The sequence below is a fragment of the Camelina sativa genome, chromosome 15 (assembly GCF_030686135.1).
Source record: "Camelina sativa cultivar CO46 ecotype springtype chromosome 15, ASM3068613v1".
Taxonomy (NCBI): Eukaryota; Viridiplantae; Streptophyta; class Magnoliopsida; order Brassicales; family Brassicaceae; genus Camelina; species Camelina sativa.
In genome coordinates this window covers 25,131,501-25,152,618 of record NC_141894.1, presented here as the reverse complement: position 1 = coordinate 25,152,618, position 21,118 = coordinate 25,131,501, and the positions used below count along the sequence as shown (strand labels likewise).

General features: G+C 34.8%; 1 protein-coding gene and 2 pseudogenes across 1 annotated transcript; 2 read left to right on the top strand and 1 right to left on the bottom strand.

The window, feature by feature from the left end:
• The first annotated feature begins 3,749 nt into the window (after positions 1–3,749).
• Positions 3,750–7,393, top strand: LOC104748678 (uncharacterized; annotated as a pseudogene).
• Positions 7,394–10,374: 2,981 nt separating this feature from the next.
• Positions 10,375–12,314, bottom strand: LOC147927081 (uncharacterized; annotated as a pseudogene).
• Positions 12,315–20,028: 7,714 nt separating this feature from the next.
• On the top strand, positions 20,029–20,702 carry LOC104747321 (pathogenesis-related protein 1). Its single transcript, XM_010468942.3, has one exon. It carries the CDS (start codon positions 20,072–20,074, stop codon positions 20,555–20,557), a length of 486 nt encoding a protein of 161 aa, XP_010467244.1. The 5' UTR covers positions 20,029–20,071; the 3' UTR covers positions 20,558–20,702.
• Positions 20,703–21,118: the final 416 nt, after the last annotated feature.

Here is a 21,118-nt window from a genome sequence, read left to right as displayed (position 1 = left end):
TTGATTGGTTAAAAAAGAGGAGGTGAACCTAAGTATTTTTCTTTCTAGATTTTTACTAGTTACCATTTAATCTTATGTTTTACGAATTGTCATATTTGTCTAATTAAGATCCTTATTCCAAAAACAAACTTTGATTATTCTATGCAGCTGTGCTCTCTCAAAGTCTTTTGTTTTTAGTTAACAAGTCAAGATACTGGTTTTGTTTTTTTTTTTGGAAGAAATTCTTAAAAGAATGATGTAATTTCAAATCTAAATGATGTTCTTTTGATAACTAAGTATTAAAAGCTTAATTGACCAGAAAACCTAAGCAACCTAAAACACAAACTGCTGATTTAGGAAAAAACTCATAAAGGGAGAGAGAGAGAGAGAGAGAGAGAGAGAGAGAGAGAGAGAGAGAGAGAGAGAGAGAGAGAGAGAGAGAGGAGAGAGAGAGAGAGAGAAGAGAGAGAGAGAGAGAGAGAGAGAGAGAGAGAGAGAGAGAGAGAGAGAGAGAGAGAGAGAGAGAGAGAGAGAGAAGAGAGAGAGAGAGGAGAGAGAGAGAGAGAGAGAGAGAGAGAGAGAGAGTTAGCAAAGAATAATTCTGAATCCTATCTTCACTTGTATCACGACGTTATCCGTTGCATCATTTTCATAGATAGCGTTTAGTTAACAAGCCACCACAAGACTGTTTTCAATGAAATGTCAGACTTTGATTATTCAAAGTCGTTGCAAGAAAAATTTACCATGCAATTATCATTTCTAGTGAACAAGTGATGCTTTGCCCAAAAGAAAAAGTGAACAAATGATGATGGGTTTGTTTTTTTTTCTCCTTAAGGGATGATGGATGACGTTGTGCTCTGTTTTGAGTCCCATGCCATTAAAATATGATTTGGTTCATGTTACTATCTTGTGGGTACAACCGTACAAGTAAGCGGTGTTGTTATAATTCACATATAGAATGATGGTGCTACTCTATAATCTAATCCACCAGAAAAATGGAAAAAACTTCGATAAACGTAAAATATTTGTATTTTAATAATTTCACTTAATTAATAATAGTAACTTGAAGAATAAAATAACATTTTATTATAATTAATAATAATAAGTAATTTTTTATTGAATTGTCAAATACTTGTTTTCTCCTATCTATTCGATAGACAAGCAATTTACCAAAAAAGAAAAAACAACAGTGTGTGGACATAACCTATATAAATCATCCATAACTACATCCACTAATATATATATATATATATATACTAGATGAGGACCCACCCGATGTGCGGGTTTTTAGTTTTATAAATTAAATTAAATTTAATAAAAATATATTAAAATTTGTTGTACGTTATTTATAAATTCTATTTTTGTTATAATACACTGATTTATATCCATTTACAAATCTTTGATGTGTGTTACTATTAAAAGTGTATTTTTAATAGTAAATCCACTTCTGGTGCTGGCCCAGCGCCCATTCGCTTTGCGCGCGGGAAGGCACCTAAATATACTTTATGTTACAAATATATTTTTATCACCACCTAGAAAATGTCTATATGAACACATTAAGCCAACTATTTTATTTTCACTTCTGCATAATTTTTTAATTACTAAAATTGTCAGCTCAAAAAATATTTTGAATAAAAAATATATTACATAATATACTAATCAATGATGTATCATCACAATAATGTATGACCACCATGGAGAAAACCTCGGCTCCGCCCTCATCCCTTATGGAGAGAACCTTGCGTCCAACCTCCTCCACCGTGGAGAGAACCTTGGCTCCGCCTTCCTCCCTTGGGGAGATAACATTGCGTCCAACCTCCTCCACCTTTCTCCCTTGGGGAAATAACCTTTCGTCCAACCTTCTCCACTATAGAGAGAACCTCAGCTCTGCCTTCTTCCTGTGTGGAGAGAACATGTTCACGTCTTTTTGCTATCTCAAAATGGCTTGCTCCAACAACCAATTAAAGTAAAAAACTTTTTCTAACGTCACAAAATCTTTTGATAGTAACTAATGTTATATTTCCCAATGTATTTGTAGAAGTATCTTTGACACACCATGATGTAGCCTCTGTCTCTGTAACGCCTCAACCGCCACCTTGCTTAGTGAGTCCATGTCCACTCTCAGTCCATGGGCCCACCTTCCTAAGTGGGCCCTATATCTATTTCCGGCCCGTGGACCCACCCATTTTTTATGGCCGGTTTGTTACGTCTGAGAGGCTTTAAAAACTTGTTTACAGACCCTACAAATCAACAAATGATATTTTCCTGTGTTTTGTCCTAACTCGCACAGTTTCGACAATCACTTCCAGAAAGGTCACCCATCATGAAGTTTTCTCAGGACCCTTGACCGGAAAAATAAGTGCATTTTGGTGACATATATGACTAAATCAATTCTTTTAAACCTTTCCGCAAACCAGGGTGTCACAGTCTTTGAGCTCCTATGGATCTATCAACAACGATTTATGTTTTTCTAATCTATCTATCTATGTTTGTTGTAACCTTGTGTTTAATTAGCCTATTTTATATATCCATTAGGTTGATGAGCTTCTACTCGTTATCTCCTATTGGGATTGAATGAATGAATAATGGCAATAGTTATGTTTGTAAAAAAAAAGGGTTTATAACCAACCATTGAAAAGTTAGAAGAAAATTAATTTGACATAATTAAAGAAACAATAGAAAATTATAATCACTGCAATATATGAATTCTAAATAATTCAAGGGGCGTTCTCAAAAATACCCCTTTTTCTATACCCCTTTTTAAAAATACCCCTCCATGTTAATTTGACATAATTAAAGAAACAATAGAAAATTATAATCACTGCAATATATGAATTCTAAATAATTCAAGGGGCGTTCTCAAAAATACCCCTTTTTCTAAACCCCTTTTTAAAAATACCCCTCCATGTTGATCATTTTTAAAACTATCCCTCTTTATATGCAAAATGACCAAATTACCCTTTTTGAGTGACAGCAAGAATGTACAGTCATCAAAATCGAAAATATTTTCCCGCCAAAAAAATTTCCCGCCAAAGTCGAAATTTTTTCCCAGCCAAAAAAAAAATTTCCCGCCAAAAATCGAAAATTTTTCCCGCCAAAAATATTGAAATTTTTACCTTTTAAAAGGTTTTTAAACACATTGTAAACGCTTTTAAAAACCTTGTAAATGCTTTTAAAAAGTTTATAAACACCTTGTAAACGCTTTTAAAAATTTTTTAAAAGCATTTACAAGGTGTTTAAAAACCTTTTAAAACCCTTTTAAAAATCTTATAAAAACTTTTACAAGGTTTTTAAAAACATTGTAAAAGTGTTTATAAGGTGTTTAAAAACCTTTTAAAAATCTTTTTAAAAACCATTTGAAAACCTCTTAAAAACCTTTTAAAGACGGGGTTATTGTTGATTTAGGCCCTTTTTCCCTAAATCTTTTAAATTGAGCATTTCTGTCCGTCCTATCGTTTTTAGGCATTTCTTCCTCTGGCAAATTGACGTTTATGCCCTTGGTGGAGATGAGCGGGTTTTTGGTTACTTCAAAATTGGTCACTGTTCCGCCGATTTGATGTGCTGCTCACTGTTTTCTTTTTCTGCGGTTGTTAATTGGCGATGTGGCTTTGGGGAACAGTCGATTAGGTTGAAGTAAGAGGTTGTTGCGGATATATATGTGAGGATATGTGTTTCTGTGGACAAAGGTGGAGAAGTAAAAAAAACAAAAAAACTGCTAAGTTAACGATCTCAGTAAATCTACCTAACGATCTTCTGAGTGAAAGTCAGTTATGTCCGATGAGGTAAGCAACATCCTTGTTACTCTGTTTTACCGATTGTTGTTAGTAATGGAAATTTTTAGTCATAGCGAACGTAGTTTGGGATGACGTTGTTATGCTAATTCAATACCTCGAATGTGTTTTTTCTTGTTGCTTTTGGTCGATTTTTAGTATGTTAGAGGAGTTATTGGCTTTTGGGCATTATAAACTTTTTGGTTGGTATGATGGTTTTGGTTAGTGGTTGATGCTTTATAAACTTATATGTTGTGGCTGATGCTTTATTTCTTTGTCTGTGTTGTTTTTGTCTAGTCGGAGGAAGTTGCAGTCGTTGTGAATGCAGGGAGTTGGGAATTGTCTGAATCTGGAGTGTGGGAATTTGTGATTGCAAATGGATGCTATGGAAGGGTTGTTACTATGAGGATGTCAATGAGTTATGAAGAATTCATTGGACATATAAGTGACGAGTTTGGCCTAAGAGAGATGAACCTGAAGCTAAAATTGAGTTATTGGCTTCCATCTTCACTTTCGATTTTCTCTGTCAGTAGAAGGCCTCCTGTAGTTATTACAAGCCGAATGGGGATAAGGAACTTTCTCATTATTCGGAGAAGTGATATTAACTTAAACTTGTTGTTATCTTTCGAAGCGGCAGATGATGAAGGTAATGGAAGCAGGAGCGTAAAGAAGGTGTGTGTCATGAACCTTGATGGAGAAAATTTTGGAGATGGAGATCAGGCTGAACAAGCAAGTGGATGCATCAGGATGTGTAGCATTGAACAAGCAAGTGCCGGCATCAGGATGTGTAGCATTGAAACTGAAACTGTTCCTTCCCAGTCAACTAAAGAGAACAATGGGACTACTCTTAGGCGTGTGTTGTTCCCTGACAATATTCAGAATGGGGAAGATGTTCAGGTACATGAGATGGTACGTCAAAGCAACATAGATAAAGGGAAAGGCATCCACCTAGATGATGTCCCAACTAGTATATTTGGAAGGGATGTTTGTGGTGGAGAAGGAACTAGTGCTGGTGAAGGAGCGGTGCCAGCATTTGGTTTAGAGGAGTGGCCCGGAACAAATGATAGTGGTATAATCAGACTTGCAGATGCAGCAACTCCTTCACTGGCAGATAATGGGCCTGAGAACGAGTACGAGGATTACTGCAACTCTGAAGATGAACGTGTTCTTCGAGAATTTGAACTAATGGAAATGAGGCAAGAGGAGCTGGCCAGACAAAAAGGTAAAGTTGTTGTCTCTGAATCTCTGGTGCAAGTTGTCCCACAATCTCTGGTGCAAGTTGTCCCACAATCTCCACAGCAAGTTGTCCCAGAATCTCCGGTGGAAGTTGTCCCACAATCTCCGGTGGAAGTTGTCCCACAATCTCCACAGCAAATGTTGCCTCAATGTGGAGACTATAGTGTTCCTGAAGGTGGAGACAATATCCCAAGTCCTGAGAGTGATCAATATTTCACAGATGGTCTTACTGCTTCTCCTGACGAAGCCGATGAAGATTTTGACTACTCCGGTTGGAATGATGCTATTAATCAGAAATTTGATGAACATTTTGTTGGATCTGGTCTAGAAGAAGGTGGTCCATCTTCTTTAGCAGAACCACATGACGCTGAATGTCGTAGCATGCCAATTGTTCGAGATTCTTTGGTTGAAGGTTCAGTGGGAGGGCAAGGTCCAGGTTGGGGTACAGGAGATGTTGGCGACCAGGTTCTTTCATATGTTGCTACTGCAAGGTATGACCGGGTTCCTTGACCAAACTTGAATGATGCCATTACATATGAGCAGAATATGCCAGCTGAAGATGCATAGCCAGTGTTTGACGATGTGATTGACTTGACCAACACTGACGGTTGTGGGACTCTATCATCGGAAGAAGATGCAATTTTTAAAGGGCGCGTGCTCAAATCCAAAGAAGAAATGCAAAACACCGTGTCCATATATGCCATCAAACGACTGTTCTATTTTCGGCAAACAAGGTCTGACCCGCAAAGGCTTATATTTGTTTGTGTTGATCCTGAATGCCGCTGGAGAGTGTTTGGGCATGTTGTGTCCAAGTTTTCAAAAAATTTTGAAGTTCGTACTTGTACCTTAACCCACACGTGCACAATAACATCCAGGGCACAATATGCAAAGCTTGCATCGTCAAAGGTTATTGCCTCTGTTCTGAACGGAAAGTATGCAAACGGTCGCCCAGGACCAAGAGCAAGTGATATCCCAGACATCGTTCTTGCGGAGCTGAAGGTTTCTGTGACCTACATGAAGGCTTGGTATGCAAAAGAAGCTGCTGTTCGAAATAGCAGAGGAACTGATGCAGAAAGTTACAAGTTGTTGGCTACTTATATGTTTTTGCTTGAGCAAGGGAACCCTGGAACTATTTACAAGTTGGAGCACACATATGCAGCAGATGGGTGTAAGAAGTTCAAGTATTTATTTTTCTCACTGGGTGCAAGCATTGCAGGGCTAAAGCATTGCCGGAAGGTGGTACTTGTTGATGGTACAGCTATAAAGTCGAAGTTCAAAGGGGTTCTAATAGCTGCAAGCATGCAGGATGCAAACTTCCAAGTTTTTCCAATTGCATTTGCAGTTGTCGACTCTGAGAATGAAGCTGCGTGGACTTGGTTATTGTATCTGATCGACACCGCTCTATCTATGCTGGAGTAGGTCAGGTTTACTCAAAAGCTTTTCATGGAGCTTGTGCAGTTCACATAGAGAGGAATGTCAGACATTTTTCTGGGAAAGGCCTATCAACATTAGTTGGAAAAGCTGCTCGTGCATTTAATGTCGGTGATTTTAAGGAGTCTTTTGACGAAATTGGTTTTAGAAGCAGACGATGTGAAGAATATTTGAATCGAATACCACTTCCACATTGGACTCAAGCTTATTGTGAGTGGAAAAGGTACAATATAATGAGCAGTAACGTTGCAGAAGCTATGAATAGTGCTATAGCCAAGATTGTTGAGCTCCCAATTGTGGCTATGGTTGAGTCTATCAGGACCAAGTTAATGCAGTGGTTCTGCATCAGGCGAGCGAAAGCAAAAAAATTGGCTACACTTCCTGAGCCAATCACACCGAATGTAAACAAGTTTATGCTTCGCTACCATTTAGAATCAGCTGGTTTGGCAGTTACTGCAGTTTCAGATTGGTGTTACGAGGTGAAGAAAACACCGGGGAAGACCTACTTTGTAGATCTGCAAAACAAGAGCTGTACTTGTAATGCATTTCAAAAGCTTATGATCCCTTGTTGTCATGCCTTGGCTGCATCAAGGATAAATGGTATATATATTCCTTCTCTTGTTGGGAAAATGTACCATGTCACTGTCTTTGCTGATACATATTTTGAGCTCATATACCCTGTGCCTAATCAATGCGATGAGGAAGTCCCTCCAGTGGTAGTCGAGAATGAATTCGAACCTCCTACTAATCCACCAGGCCCAGGACGCAGAAGGAAGCGAAGGATCCCTTCCACTGGAGAACAAGTGGTAATGGACTCTTCTGAAATGTTTGCTTCCCCTAATTACTTTTTCCTGCACTATTCTGAAAGCTTCTTATGTGTATAGGGGAATAAGCAGAAAAGAACGACACCACATAAGTGTTCTATCTGTGGTCAAGCCGGCCATAACCGAGCTACATGCGAAAACATCATCGACTAAGGTATTATTACACCTATGGTTTTAGGCACATTTGTGAAAGTATGTAGGAGAGTCTCGTTTTTAATGTTGGAACTCAATTGTATTTGTCGTTCCAGGTGGTGTGTTTATGTTTTTTGGGCACTAGAGGCACGTTCGAGGTGTTGTGTTTATGTTTTTTGGGCACCAGAGGAAGCGAGAGTTTTTAATGCTTGCAGGTCGATTATAAAACTGCAGCATATGTGAAGGTGAATGTTAACTGCTAAGTTAACGTAGCCACTTTTGGAAAACTTGGAGATCTCTGTCAAGTTTGGGACGAGTTTGAGAGGATAATGCAGGGGGAGGTGGATGTCAAGTTGTTTGGTATATAGGGAACATAAAAAACTGCAACAAACTGCAACTGATTTGAAAGTAGTGTTCCAATGTTGTGTTGAACTCTGGATGAATGTTGTTTGAATATTGGTATTATATATATGAAAAGTGAAGCTTCTGGTGCATAATAGTGATGATAGCAGTATGAACTTGATATTATATTGATTAGACGAAGAAAACATGATATCAAGCTTTAGGATAATATTGGTTCATAACATACATGATAACATAAAACAGTGCAATAATAACGATATATGCAGATTAGATCTAGCATAAATCGTTAACTGTTATTGCATACTTGAAGGCAAAACAAGTAGGACACACATGCAGTCTGGACAGGTTGGTAAGGATACAGTCTGGCAGAGCAACAAAACGCATTGTATGAGAATAAAAGCCGGAATTTGGTGTACCCATCTCTGTAATCTGGCTGACAACCATTTCTGCTATCTCTACGGCCTCCTCTAGTGATGGAAGCAAAGCTAAGAAAGAGTTAATAACTTCATTACCATTGTCAAATGAGCCAGAACAGATGAGGAAGATGCCTAGGGCAAACCGAGCGTATATGTTGTTTGGAGCTGCTGAACTAAGCAGAGCAATTGAGTCTTGTGAAGGTCCTCGTTGAGCAGCAAGTCTCAATCCTTCGACGTACTAAGAAGTTTCATTCCCAGCAGCCAAACATCGTAGTAAGAAGGGTCGATAAATAGAACCCTCGTTAGCCAGAGTGCTTACAAAAACAAACTCGTCAATGTCGACTTCTTGTAAGACAGTAGAATCCAGCGCAATGCTGTTGAACTCAGGACAAGAAGCCAGTAAAGATCCCAACTCACGAAAGCCACTATGGCCAACCCGCGTAACTATGTCTACCAGCAAAACGTGAGGAAGGGAGTCGAGAATGGAGTCCATTGAAGTGATTGCAGTTTCTAGATTGTAGGGAAATGTAATGGAAGTTCGTTTGTAAAGCTATAAGTGTGTTGATAAGTGCCAGGAAATATCTTGTTTAAATAGCCACATACATGTTCTATTTAGTGGGATATAAGCAATAAATAGAACAGGTAAGAAGGAGTGTAAGGCAGCAGGTGAAACAGGAGCCTAAGGTAGTAAATAGAGGAGTAGCGATTGGTGAGGTGAAGTGTTGACGGGAAGGTTCTGAGGTAATTATGGAAGCAGGTGAAACAGGGGCCTAAGGAAGTAAATAGAAAAGTAGCGTATGGTGAGGTGAAGTGTTGACGGGAAGGCGGTGCAAGTTGGCAATAACTTGTGTTAGTAGAAAGTAATAAATATAGAAGGTAAGAGAGTAAAAGTAGATATTTTCATTGCATAGAACAATAGATAGAACTGCAGTTCAGTACAACGGTTGCAGAATAACAATAGATATAATAGGTGACTAAATAGAAAATAGTAAACTCCAAACTTAACACAAAAGCAAATACATTACTGAAAACCAATAGAAAAAACAATTCTTACAACGGTTGGAGAGGGAGCACGGACCACACTTTGGAATATGGTCATATTTCCAAGTGTTTGCATGAGACCGAATTTTTTGGGGACCAATAAGCATGATCTGACGGAAAACAGTGCTTCCAATTGCATCTGCTACTTCAAAAGACCCCACAGAACTGACAAATGAATCAATGTTGTGTATGGCATCTTCATAAAATCCTAGACAAAGTTGGAGAAGTGCCGTTGCAAACGAAACATGGGGTGGACCATTATCTATAGACTGTAATAGTTGCAGAGCTGTTTCTGCGTGGCCATCTCTCGCCGCAAGTTTCAAGCTCTCGAGATAACAAGCTGTTGGGTTGTGTGCTTGTAAGCAACGAGTGAAAAATGGACGGTATGGAGAGTTAAGGTTGATTAAATCTGGGTTTGAGAAGAGGAATCTGAGGGATATGGTGTGGAGGACGGTAGGATGGTACGCAAGGCGGCAATAAAATTTAGACGTTGATAGCATACCCGAGATATCAGTGAAACTTGAACGACCAACTCGGCAAGCAATGTCAATTGCAACATCAAAATCTAGTTTGTCCATGGCAGCTACAAATTTGGGTGATTTGAGCGAGAATACATTGAAAGTGAACATTGATGCAGCACACTGGCTTATTTATGGTCATACAGAGAGACTACCACATTTAATTCATGTAAGGTTGTTGTTGGTAGCCCCATAAAGGGAAATACAATTTTGTTCTGTTCCTTGTTGTATCCTTCAATGTATTGCGTGTGATGAAGAAAGAGAGAAGAAGTGGATAATAATTTGATATTAGAGGAGATATGAGAGGAAAATGTATATTAACTGGTGAAAGATTATTGCATTAAGGGGGGATGGACGAAACTTAGTCGAAGTTGTTAAGTAAAAGAGAAAATTGAAAACAATGCAGAGCAGAGTACGAGTTACAAAGTGAAACGATAAGTCGAATCAATTAAACAATAAAACGATGCTCGCAGTTTAGCACAACCCTAAACAGCTGCCCACAACACTAACTCTCTTCATGTAGAATCATATGACGACGAGAGGCTGATTTATTGAGAACCAATGTGAAGGTGAAACGATCAGAGCAAACCTGTTAACGCGTAACAGAATGTGGAGTCTCATTGCTGTCAAGGGCATGCAGTGGGTCACCGTTAACGAGAAGCAATTAGTTGACATCAAAGGGAACGGCAGTTGTCTCAATAGGACAGTCATGAGGGCATCCATGAGGTAGAGTATGCACTATGAGAAATCTCTTCTTAGAATTTGTCTACAAAAGATAAGGACATAAATCATTGTTAATGGATGACTGAAAACAGAGACGGTAGAGATGCATGATCTCCCATCGGTGAAAACAGAGAAAGTGAGGAATTGGTGCTTAAGATACTTACAACATCCATAGTGGATAAGTCCAAATGTTTGGTTAAAGTTGTTGGAGATAGAGTAGATGCCAACACTGAACAGGAACGTGAAGCACTCATTGCATCACTGACCAATGAACGTCTTCCGGAGGTTACCTATCAAAGCTTACGAGAGTAAGGACGATGGATTAGAGAGGGTCACATGATTTTAGATAGTGAGAGTTTATGTAAGTTGAACCTGTTCTGGTTTTTTTCGCTTTCTGCATTCAGAACGTCCAACACGTTTTGATGTAACTACAATCTCACCAGCAGCAGTGGAAGAGGAAAAAGAATCAGCCCGAGTTGGTTGCGATGCTTGAGAAATACCTTCTGTTGCAACGTCAGCTTTAGTTTGGGGTATGGAAAATATGTGTTTATCTCTGCAGTTGTCTTTAACAAGAAGCTCACCCAGATCAGCCAGCAAAGACTCTTTAAAATCTTTCAACTTCAACGTCACAATACCATCAACATCTTCTACAGAACTGAAGACCTTAGATGGTTTACGATGCAGAGCGACGACCGGTGACTCTGGTAGCTCTTTGTAAGAGCTCCCAGCTTTGGTACGGTTTTGTTTGTGATTTGATGAAGAAAACAGAGATGGCAAAGAAGCATCACCACCAAAAGAGAAGGATATGTCAAACTTGTAAGCAGATGAGACCAGCTGTTGTAATAGCTTACATTTGTCGTCAACTTGGGCCGTGAAACAAAATTCTGAGTTGTTCTGAAAAGGGAACGAAACCTGCAGCTGCAACAACAAATGAGACATATGTCAACAAAGATATAGTACAATAATGCTGAGTAGTAGTGTTCTAACTGAAGACATACAGATGGATCATGTTCAACAGACAAAATGTTGTAGGTATGAAATGACTTGCACTTTGGAAGAGAGGTAAGAGTCAGGTCAAGAAACGTAGATTGATCTTCAGAATGCGGTAGAATCTTCAAAAGCAACGGGATACATTTGAATGCAAGGAGCTGAATGGAAAGAGCAAACCCATGAACCGCCAGTGATGATTGTTTGAGTTTTTTTTATTAGAGATGGCTTATCTGAAATATAATCCCCAACTGTGACCATTCTAAGGAGTCGTTTGTAAGCATGTCGCCCCCAAGGGTACTGAAGGAAGAAGTCAACATCTTTAACCATCTCCACAACTTCTAATGATGGTTTCACTGGTTGCGTTCTACACAGAAGGATTCCCTCAACAATAACAACTAACGCTAGTCTAAACTTACGCCAAGCTGGCATGTTTGGCTCACTTTTCAACAATTTGAGAATGTCTTCAACAGTGGTTGCATGAAGGTTGCGGCCAATAAGGGTATACCAGTATGGAGCACAACCATCAGAATGAGTAGTTGCAGCCAGAAGGTCTGTTGCTGGGGGACAAGGCGCACATGAAAGGCCAGTCAATTGTTCGAACTCCATTAATGAAAAGCGTAAAGGTTGGCCGGCATAGACAAACCACATTTCATCACTATTAGGAGTAAAGAGTTGTCTACATAGCATCTGGTGGACTAGCTGGCCAGAGAGGGAACAATATCGAACAGGCAAGGAAAACAGAGCGCCAAGAGGAGATACCAACAATTTTTGTAGCTCAGGCAAACCAGCGAGGATATGTAAAATGTCAATAAGGTAACGAGGTCTTGAATAGGAATTGATACGGACGACATGACCAGGATAGCGATTTACAGCAAAAATCCTTTCAGGAAGCTCACCTTCGAACAATTAGAACATTAAAAAGTTAGGAAAGGACGTGAGATATGGATAAGGGCGAAAGCAATCAGAAAGCAGAAGTGATACAGACATTGCAAGCAAGTCAATTGTTGTGGCAAATCAAATAAAGAATAACAAAGTGAATGAAATAAACAAGCGGTAGACACCACATGTATGAGATAGAGGTAAACTAAACCCTAAGACCGAAAGACATGGAACCCAAACGTGAACCCCAAAGGGCGAGACAGGGTAAACTAAACCCTAAGGCCGGAAGACATGGAACCCAAACATGAACCCCAAAGGGCGAGACAGAGGTAAACTAAACCCTAAGGCCGGAAGACATGGAACCCAAACATGAACCCCAAAGGGCGAGACAGAGATAAACTAAACCCTAAGGCCGCAAGACATGCAACCCAAACATGAGGAAATGATAAACTCCTAAAGGCGAAATATAACTCCTAAAGACGAAATATATGCACTATCAAAACATAATCACATAACAACCGTTCATATGACATATACCACAAAATCATAGTGTTCGACCAATGGAGTAAAATGAAATTGTAAACAAATGCGTAATCAACATCAGGTAAATGTATAATATAGACATTAGAGACATGATGGAGGGGGTGGAACAATACTAAACCCTAAGGGACAAAGGCAACTGGATCAATACTAAACCCTAAGGGATAAAGGCAATTGGAACAATACTAAACCCTAAGGGACAAAGGCAACTGGATCAATACTAAACCCTAAGGGACAAAGGCAATTGGAACAATACTAAACCCTAAGGGACAAAGGCAATTGGAACAATACTAAACCCTAAGGGACAAAAGCAATTGGAACAATACTAAACCCTAAGGGACAAAGGCAATTGGAACAATACTAAACCCTAAGGGACAAAGGCAATTGGCGTAGTAGGGGCAGACATGGGTTACAAAGAGTATACCTGATGAGACCGAAATAGTATGTGGGCAACGAGGGACATAGATGGGTTCCAAGGCAACCTACGAAAGAAGGATCAAAGAAGAAGATATATAACTACAACACGGAGTAAAGTTGGGGACACTTCTGGAGAAGCAACAGAGTCGGAAAATTGAAAAATAAACAAAATTGGAACATGTACTGAGAAATACGAACCTCCATAGCGTCGAAAGTGCTCAGAAATCGTCAAGTTGCAGGCAATGGTAGCGATCTCAAATCTCCGATTAGCAGATCGAACTGACGATCGACGATCTGGTAAGCTGAAAAGCTAGATTCTCAAGCGTTGATGTTGAGATTGTGAAATTGAACTGGACCAATAATATGAGAGAGCGGATCTGAGGGTGAGAATCAATTTCAGGAATTTGTAGTTTATATCTGAGAAAGACGATACTATCTTCTTTTTCGAACAACGCATTGATGGCGAAGAGACGTTAAAATCAGAGGGAAGAAGGGTGAGTTAAGCCAAATTAATTGAGAACAATTTCTCTGCACAACTTGTTAGGGATAGTTATGTCATTTGACAACAGAAAGAAATGCCTAAAATTAAAAGGACTGACAGAAATACCTAAACGGACAATACTCTTCGAAAAAATACTGATCTCGTAATTAACTCTTTAAAAACCTTTTAAAACCTTTTAAAAACCTTTTAAAAATCTTGTAAAAGCATTTACAAGTTGTTTAAAAAACCTTTTAAAACTCTTTAAAAAATCTTGTATAAGCCTTTACAAGGTGTTTATAAGACTTTTATAAGGTGGAAACCTTATAAAACCTTTTAAAAACCTTGTAAATTTTTTTTGGCGGGAAAATTTTTTTATCGAAATTTTTTATCAAAATTTTGTTGACAAAAAAATTTTTGGCGGGAAAATTTTTTCAAAAAATTTTTAGCGGGAAAATATGTCGGAAATTTTTTGGCGGGAAAATTTTGGTTTTCTTTTTATTGAATAAAATAATTTTCATCTAAGGGTAAAATGGTCATTAAAAATTAAAAGAGGGCAAAAATAAAAATGGCCAGAAAAGAGGGTATTTTTGAAAAGGGGTATATCAAAAGGGGCATTTTTAACAAATTCTCATAATTCAAAGATAAAAATATAAATTAAATAAAACAATCTAAAAATACTACAATAAATTTTAAAATACAGTATTAGGAAAAGAAAACGCATATATTAATTTTTCTTTTAGGTCAACATATTAATCTTACCTATTCCCAACTGAAAAAGTAAAAAGTATGAGAAAATTTTGGTTTAAAAATAAGAAAATTTTACTTTCCCATTAAAAAATATTTCCCAATTAAACAAAGTTGAAAGCAGTGTTTTTGAATAAATTATTTAAATATGAGACGATCTATGTTTATATAGAAGTGACTAGTATTTACAAAATTTAAAATTAATAATTAACTGTATATTTTCCTTAATCCCTTTTTTTGTAGAATTAATAACTTAAAATTAAAAATAAGTAAATAATATTATAATTTCGAATTTTATAAAATATATATATATATAATCTCCTTATAATTATTTTAAAAAACTTTGTATTTTTTAATAAATTCTATAATTTTTGATAATTATCTTTATTTTTAATAAATTCTGTAATATTGATAATTATCTTTTTACATTATTAATTTTTTTTAAACAAAATATTTTAAATTTTTGTTGTAATCAAATTTCTCCTTTTAAATATTAACTTTTACACTTGTCAAAATCCGAGATTGAAAACTTGACATATGTCAAAATCTTGTTAGTGGCTAACTTTCAAAACCCAACTTTATATAATAAGATATATATATCAATATATGATATTCAAATTGAAACTGTAGTATATTTTTATTATTTTCTTACGAAAATTGTTTGTTGAATTTTCTTGTATCTACTACATAAGTTATAATAGGTAGTGTTCCTCTCTACCAAAAAAAGAAGACTTTCTTACAAATTAGGGTGATTTAGCATAATAACCAATTTTGATTACAAAATAATGAATATAGCACCACAAAGTGTGGGAAATAAAAAGAAACCAACCTGTGATCTTGTAAAATGACAAAACCATAATGTTATAATAATTGTTTTTTTTTGGTTATAAATCAATACATAAGATAGTGACCACTTAAAAACAATAAAAATTATTTATATATATAGATATATTATATATATATATATATATATATATATATATATATATATATAACAAAGAGGAAACAAATCTATGTGAGGAATGAAGATAAAAATACGCAGAGAAACTGAAACAATATATTTTTTTTGTCAACAATGAAATAATCTGTAATAGTGAATGGTAACCATACATTCTTTTTTGTCAACAAGACTCCTTACCTTATTATGACCACATAGAATATCTTCATAAGGCAAAACTTCTATCCTTCATCAGTATAACTAACCCTCAATGCCATAACTTAGTCAAATCCTCTGTACAAATATTTGTATATGTATCTAATTAGATGTACTATAACTATGAAAGTTTACAGAATACCTATATGACACCTTCATATTCAATTGATCTAAGTGATCTTTGTGCATACCGTGCTGCATTTGCAGTCAAGATAGACATTGCTTAAGAATCAACTTGTTTCTTAGAGATTTTGTCGGGTACAAACTCTGCAACTTCACCTAGAGACTAGTAGAAGTATTTTTCACCTAAAACTTCAACTATGATATCATATTATCACATACGAAACAAGACATGAACGTTAAGTGTGCATCATCTTCCAAACATGCCATTTAAACAACATCGTATGTACTTCTTGTCCTCTACATAATTGGGCTTTCCACAAGCTTTGTTGCTTCTAAAAAGCTTGCATCTTTATCTGCGAAAAGCTGAAAATGATTTTCTGAATAAACTTTATTAATCTCCGATACACTGGAGAAACCAAATCTGAGAAGTAAAGAGAAGAATATCAAATCGTAAATCTAACAAAAGAGAAAACTTTATTAATCAGATAAAAAGTTTGTTACAAAGCTTCACTCAAGCTTACATATACGAATCGAATACGCACTTAGTAAACCAACATTGAACCAGCATCAGGTTAGCCAAAGTTAACCGGTTAAACCATGTATCCAAATACAAATCGAAACCTGAAAAGACAAACATTAAACTAAAATAATTACACAACTACGTGGTTTAGCAACATGGTGTTAGCTACATGAAGCGGCCTTTGTCCATGGACAACTGAGGCATAGTTAAATAAGATCATGATCTTTTAATTTTAGATTACTAATAGAAGGTTTTAATTTAACCCTACACTGATCGATCCATAATTAAATCTTGAGCCCAAATGATTAATCAAGATATATTAACATTTGTTATTAAATTGTTTACAAAGCGTACTATATAATAGTTTTATTATGATTAGAAAATAATTTGAATAAACTATAAAATATTCAAAATAAGAAATATAAGATTTTAGAAATATACAAAACTATCAAAGACAAAAATGAATGACGTTAAGAAAAAGTCATTTCATTTATATATAAAAACATTGCATGAATATTTTAATAACAATGTCATAGTTACGAATGAGATACAATAACAGGAAATATTATGAAAATATTCGCTAATTTAATTTTTATAACCATATATTCGCTAATTTAATTTAAGTTTTAAAACCATATGAATTCATATGCACAAAGTTGACAAATTTTCGCTAATTTAATTTTTATAACCATATACTAGGTTTTGAACCCACGCAACACGTGGGTTTATTTGATATATTTTGGTAAACTTTATATATGATTGATGACAATTATGAAATATTAGCTTAAATAAAATTTTAAATTACAATTGATTGGTGAAAATTTTACTTTTAAAAAATAGAAAAGTCATTTGTGTTAAAAATTCAAATCTGATCAAAAGAATCATGAAAGTAATTGGACGTCCAGGTGAGACAGATCGAACTGGTGACCTAGCATATCCTAAACCGTTTTTTTTACCTTCAGACAAACAAAACATTTTTGATGAATTAATCTTGTTTTCTCATATTTAACTGACCACCACCATCTATGTCTTCGTGATTTATTTTTTACTGTTTTCTTACTCTTCATATTCTTTCTCATCATTTCATCGTCAAATTTTCATGATAAATGTCATCGTTACTTTTACCTCTTTATTATACTCTTCTTCTTCCTCTTCTTCATCAGCTTCCTCACATTCTTCCACTGAATAATCATTTTAAACCTTTTTTTAGACTACCACACAACTTATTAACCCATCAATTTAATATGCGAGGATCTTGCAATGTCAAATTATTATAACCCTTCTTCTTTAAACCTCAAAAATTAACTCAAACAACATCAAATCAAGATCTTGCGATTTCAATCCTTCTTCCTTTGACCCAAAAGATAATTTTACAGAAACAATATCAAATCATCTATAAAGTCATACATTTTTTTGTGTCAAACGTATAAAGTCATACATAAAAACATGTTTTAAATTTTTAAGAGATAAATATTAATAATACTTAAACTTCTTTTTTTTTTTCATAAACTTAAACTTCTTATAGAGTTTAAATATTTATAATATTTTAAACTTTCTATGGAGATGTTTATAATATTTTTAAATTTAAACTTTTTAAAAGCTTTAATAATTATAATATTTTAAACTTTTAAATTTTTAAATTTGGACGCCTAATAAATCAAACTTCCTGCTCATTCAGTTGGAAGTATATTAGTATTATGTATAATGGTTTTCAGCCATTGTCTAAAATTTTCTAGCCGATGTGAGATGTTGTAAATACACTTATTTATAAGTATTCTTAATACAGAAATTTAACATAATTTCAAAAATTTTAAATATTGAGTTATCTGATTTATAAGTATTCATAATTTCAAAAATTGGTCGTTTAATATAGAAAATTCTAGAAATTTTAAAAATGTTAACGAATGACATGTTGAATCCCGACTGAATGTTTTAAATATTTAAAATATTTTAAAACATAAATATTTAAACTTTTTTTAGAAAATCTAGAGTTAAATATTAATAATACTTAAGCTTCTTATAGAGTTTTAATATTTATAATATTTGAACTTTTTAAAAGTTCAAAAATTATAATATTTTAAACTTTTTTTTTTAAATTTGGACGCCTGATAAATCAAGTTTTCTGTTCATTCATAGTTGGAAGTATATTAGTCTTATTTATAATGGTTCTCAGCCATTGTCTAAATAGTTCTATCCAATGTAGGACGTTGTAAATATAATTATTTATAAGTATTTTAATATAGAAATTTAACATAATTTCAAAAATATTAAATATTGAGTTGTCTTATTGCAATTGGTCGTTTAAAAAATATCTTAATATAGAAAATTCTGGAAATTTTTAAAAATATTAATTAGTGACATATTAAATCCCGATAGGTTGTTTAAAATCCTATGTGGACAGCGTTAGAAGCTTATAGCTCATACTTTTATTTAGTATAGACTAGGTTTTGAACCCACGCTACGCGTGGGTTTATTTAATATATTTAGATGAAATTATATATAATTGATGACAATTATCAAATATTAACTTCTGAAAATTTGAAGTGATTATTTAGACAATAATTTTGATAAGAAAACCTTAAGTTAAGAAAATTTGATCAAAAGAATGATGAACCAGTTTTGGTTTCTCATATTCAATTGAACACCACCACTTATGTTTTTGTGTTTTTTTTCATTTACTCTTTATATTCTTTCTCGTCATCTTCATTTTCAATTTTGCATGGTAGTTGTAATTGTTACTTTCACAGTTGCTTCTTCGTTATACTCTTATTTTTTTTTTTTTCTTGTCTCATTTTCTGTTTTCATCTACTGGATAATCATTGAGAACATTTTTGTTTTAAATTACCACATAACTTCCATACATTTCTTCATTATACTTTTATTCTTCTTCGTCCTCGTCTGCTTCCTCATTTTCTATCACTGAATAATCATTCGAAACATTTTTTTTGAAGTACTACACAATTTACTTTTTGTTGGAAATTGTTAGAAATTTTATTATTGTCTAAAATTAAAGAACAGGAAATCAATTGTATATGTAATCTTGGAAATTTTATTATCGTTTAAATATTAAAATGTTTAAATTCTCTAAAATAAAGAACCAAAATAAACCGAATTAAAATTTTAAATTTGGATGCCTAAAATTTTGTAAAAGCTAAAAACTTTTAAAAATTTCAATATTTATAGTATTTAAAGTTTTTAAAAATTTTAAATATTATAATATTTAGAGACTTTTTAAATGTTTTTATTTGCTCAAATAAAACATCATATTAAACAGAATAATTTTTTAGAATTGGACGCTTGATAAATCAAGCTTTCCTGCTTATTCGTTGTTGGAAGTATATTAGTCTTATTTATAATGGTGCTGAACCATTGTCTAAAACATTTCTAGCCGATATGGGACGTTATATATATCTTTTATTAGTATAGATTTAAAATGTTTCCATTTTCTAAAAAAACTTAATAATATAGAAAACTACTATATTTTCAAAAATATTAATATATGAAATGTCTAATTCCTATTGGTTGTTTTAAATACTATATGGACACCTTAACCAAAAATGTTAATTAGTGATATGTCTAATTCTTATTGGTGGTTTTAAATCTTATGTGGACAGCCTTAGAAGCTTATAGCTCATACTTTTTATTAGTATAGATTTATCGAAACTTCGATATTCTTATGGCCACACAAAACGCGAGGTAGTTTTCGAAATTCTATATAAACCATGTTTATCAATCACAACACACAAAGAAAGCTTGGAATACCCATTATATCAAATTATCAACTAAGAAAAATGAAAGTCATTGGCTATTCTCGCATTCTAATAATCTTGGCAGTCCTTGTAGGTGCTCTTGTTGTTCTCTCCAAAGCTCAAGACGGCAACCAAGATTATGTAAACGCTCACAACCAGGCACGGTCCCAGGTAGGCGTAGGCCCCATGCAGTGGGACGAGGAGGTTGCAGCCTACGCTCGGAGATACGCAGAGCAACTAAAAGGCGACTGCAAACTCGTACACTCCAATGGGCGTTACGGGGAGAACTTGGCCAAGAGTAGCGGTGACATGTCTGGCGTCGCTGCCGTGAACTTGTGGGTTAATGAGAAGGCTAACTACAACTACGATTCAAACACGTGCAATGGAGTTTGCGGTCACTACACTCAGGTTGTTTGGAGAAATTCAGTGAGAGTCGGATGTGCTAAAGTGAGGTGTAATAATGGTGGAACCATCATCAGTTGCAACTATGATCCTCCAGGGAACTATCCGAACCAGAAGCCTTACTAATGTGTAACCATGCCGCACACACATATAAAACACGTACGAACCATATTTATATATCTATATATATTACAATAAGGAGCTCTGTTACTGTTTCTTGTCTCAATATTTATTAAATAATACAAATATGGAGCTCATGTCTCTTGGGTCATGTCAAATTATATTATATTATTGATATAAAAAAGTTTCCCAATATCATTTTGAAAAGTATATCGTATATATGAGCATTTCACTGAAAAATAGCTATGGTAATATTTAAATCTTATATTAATTCCGATCCATCAATGATTCAAAACTGAAAAAAGTTGCTCACTAAGAAAAATTAACAGAAAAAAACTCTATTGTATTATGTTCGTTGAACATTTGAACTTTGAGCAATCCATCTTAAAAGTTTGGCAATCGATCATAAATGTTTAATTTGACATCTTGCACCTATCAATAATATTATTTTCTTTTCAAAAAAAAAAAAAAAAATCCATCGTTAACCCGAGGTCAGTTATAAGCCTTTCGGATGGCTAGAAGCCTAGAATTATACAGTCTCGTTTAAATTGAAATGAAGGGAATAAC

Excerpts from the sequence above, each read along its gene's own strand:
- LOC104747321 (XM_010468942.3), top strand. The coding sequence starts at position 20,072 with ATGAAAGTCATTGGCTATTCTCGCATTCTAATAATCTTGGCAGTCCTT.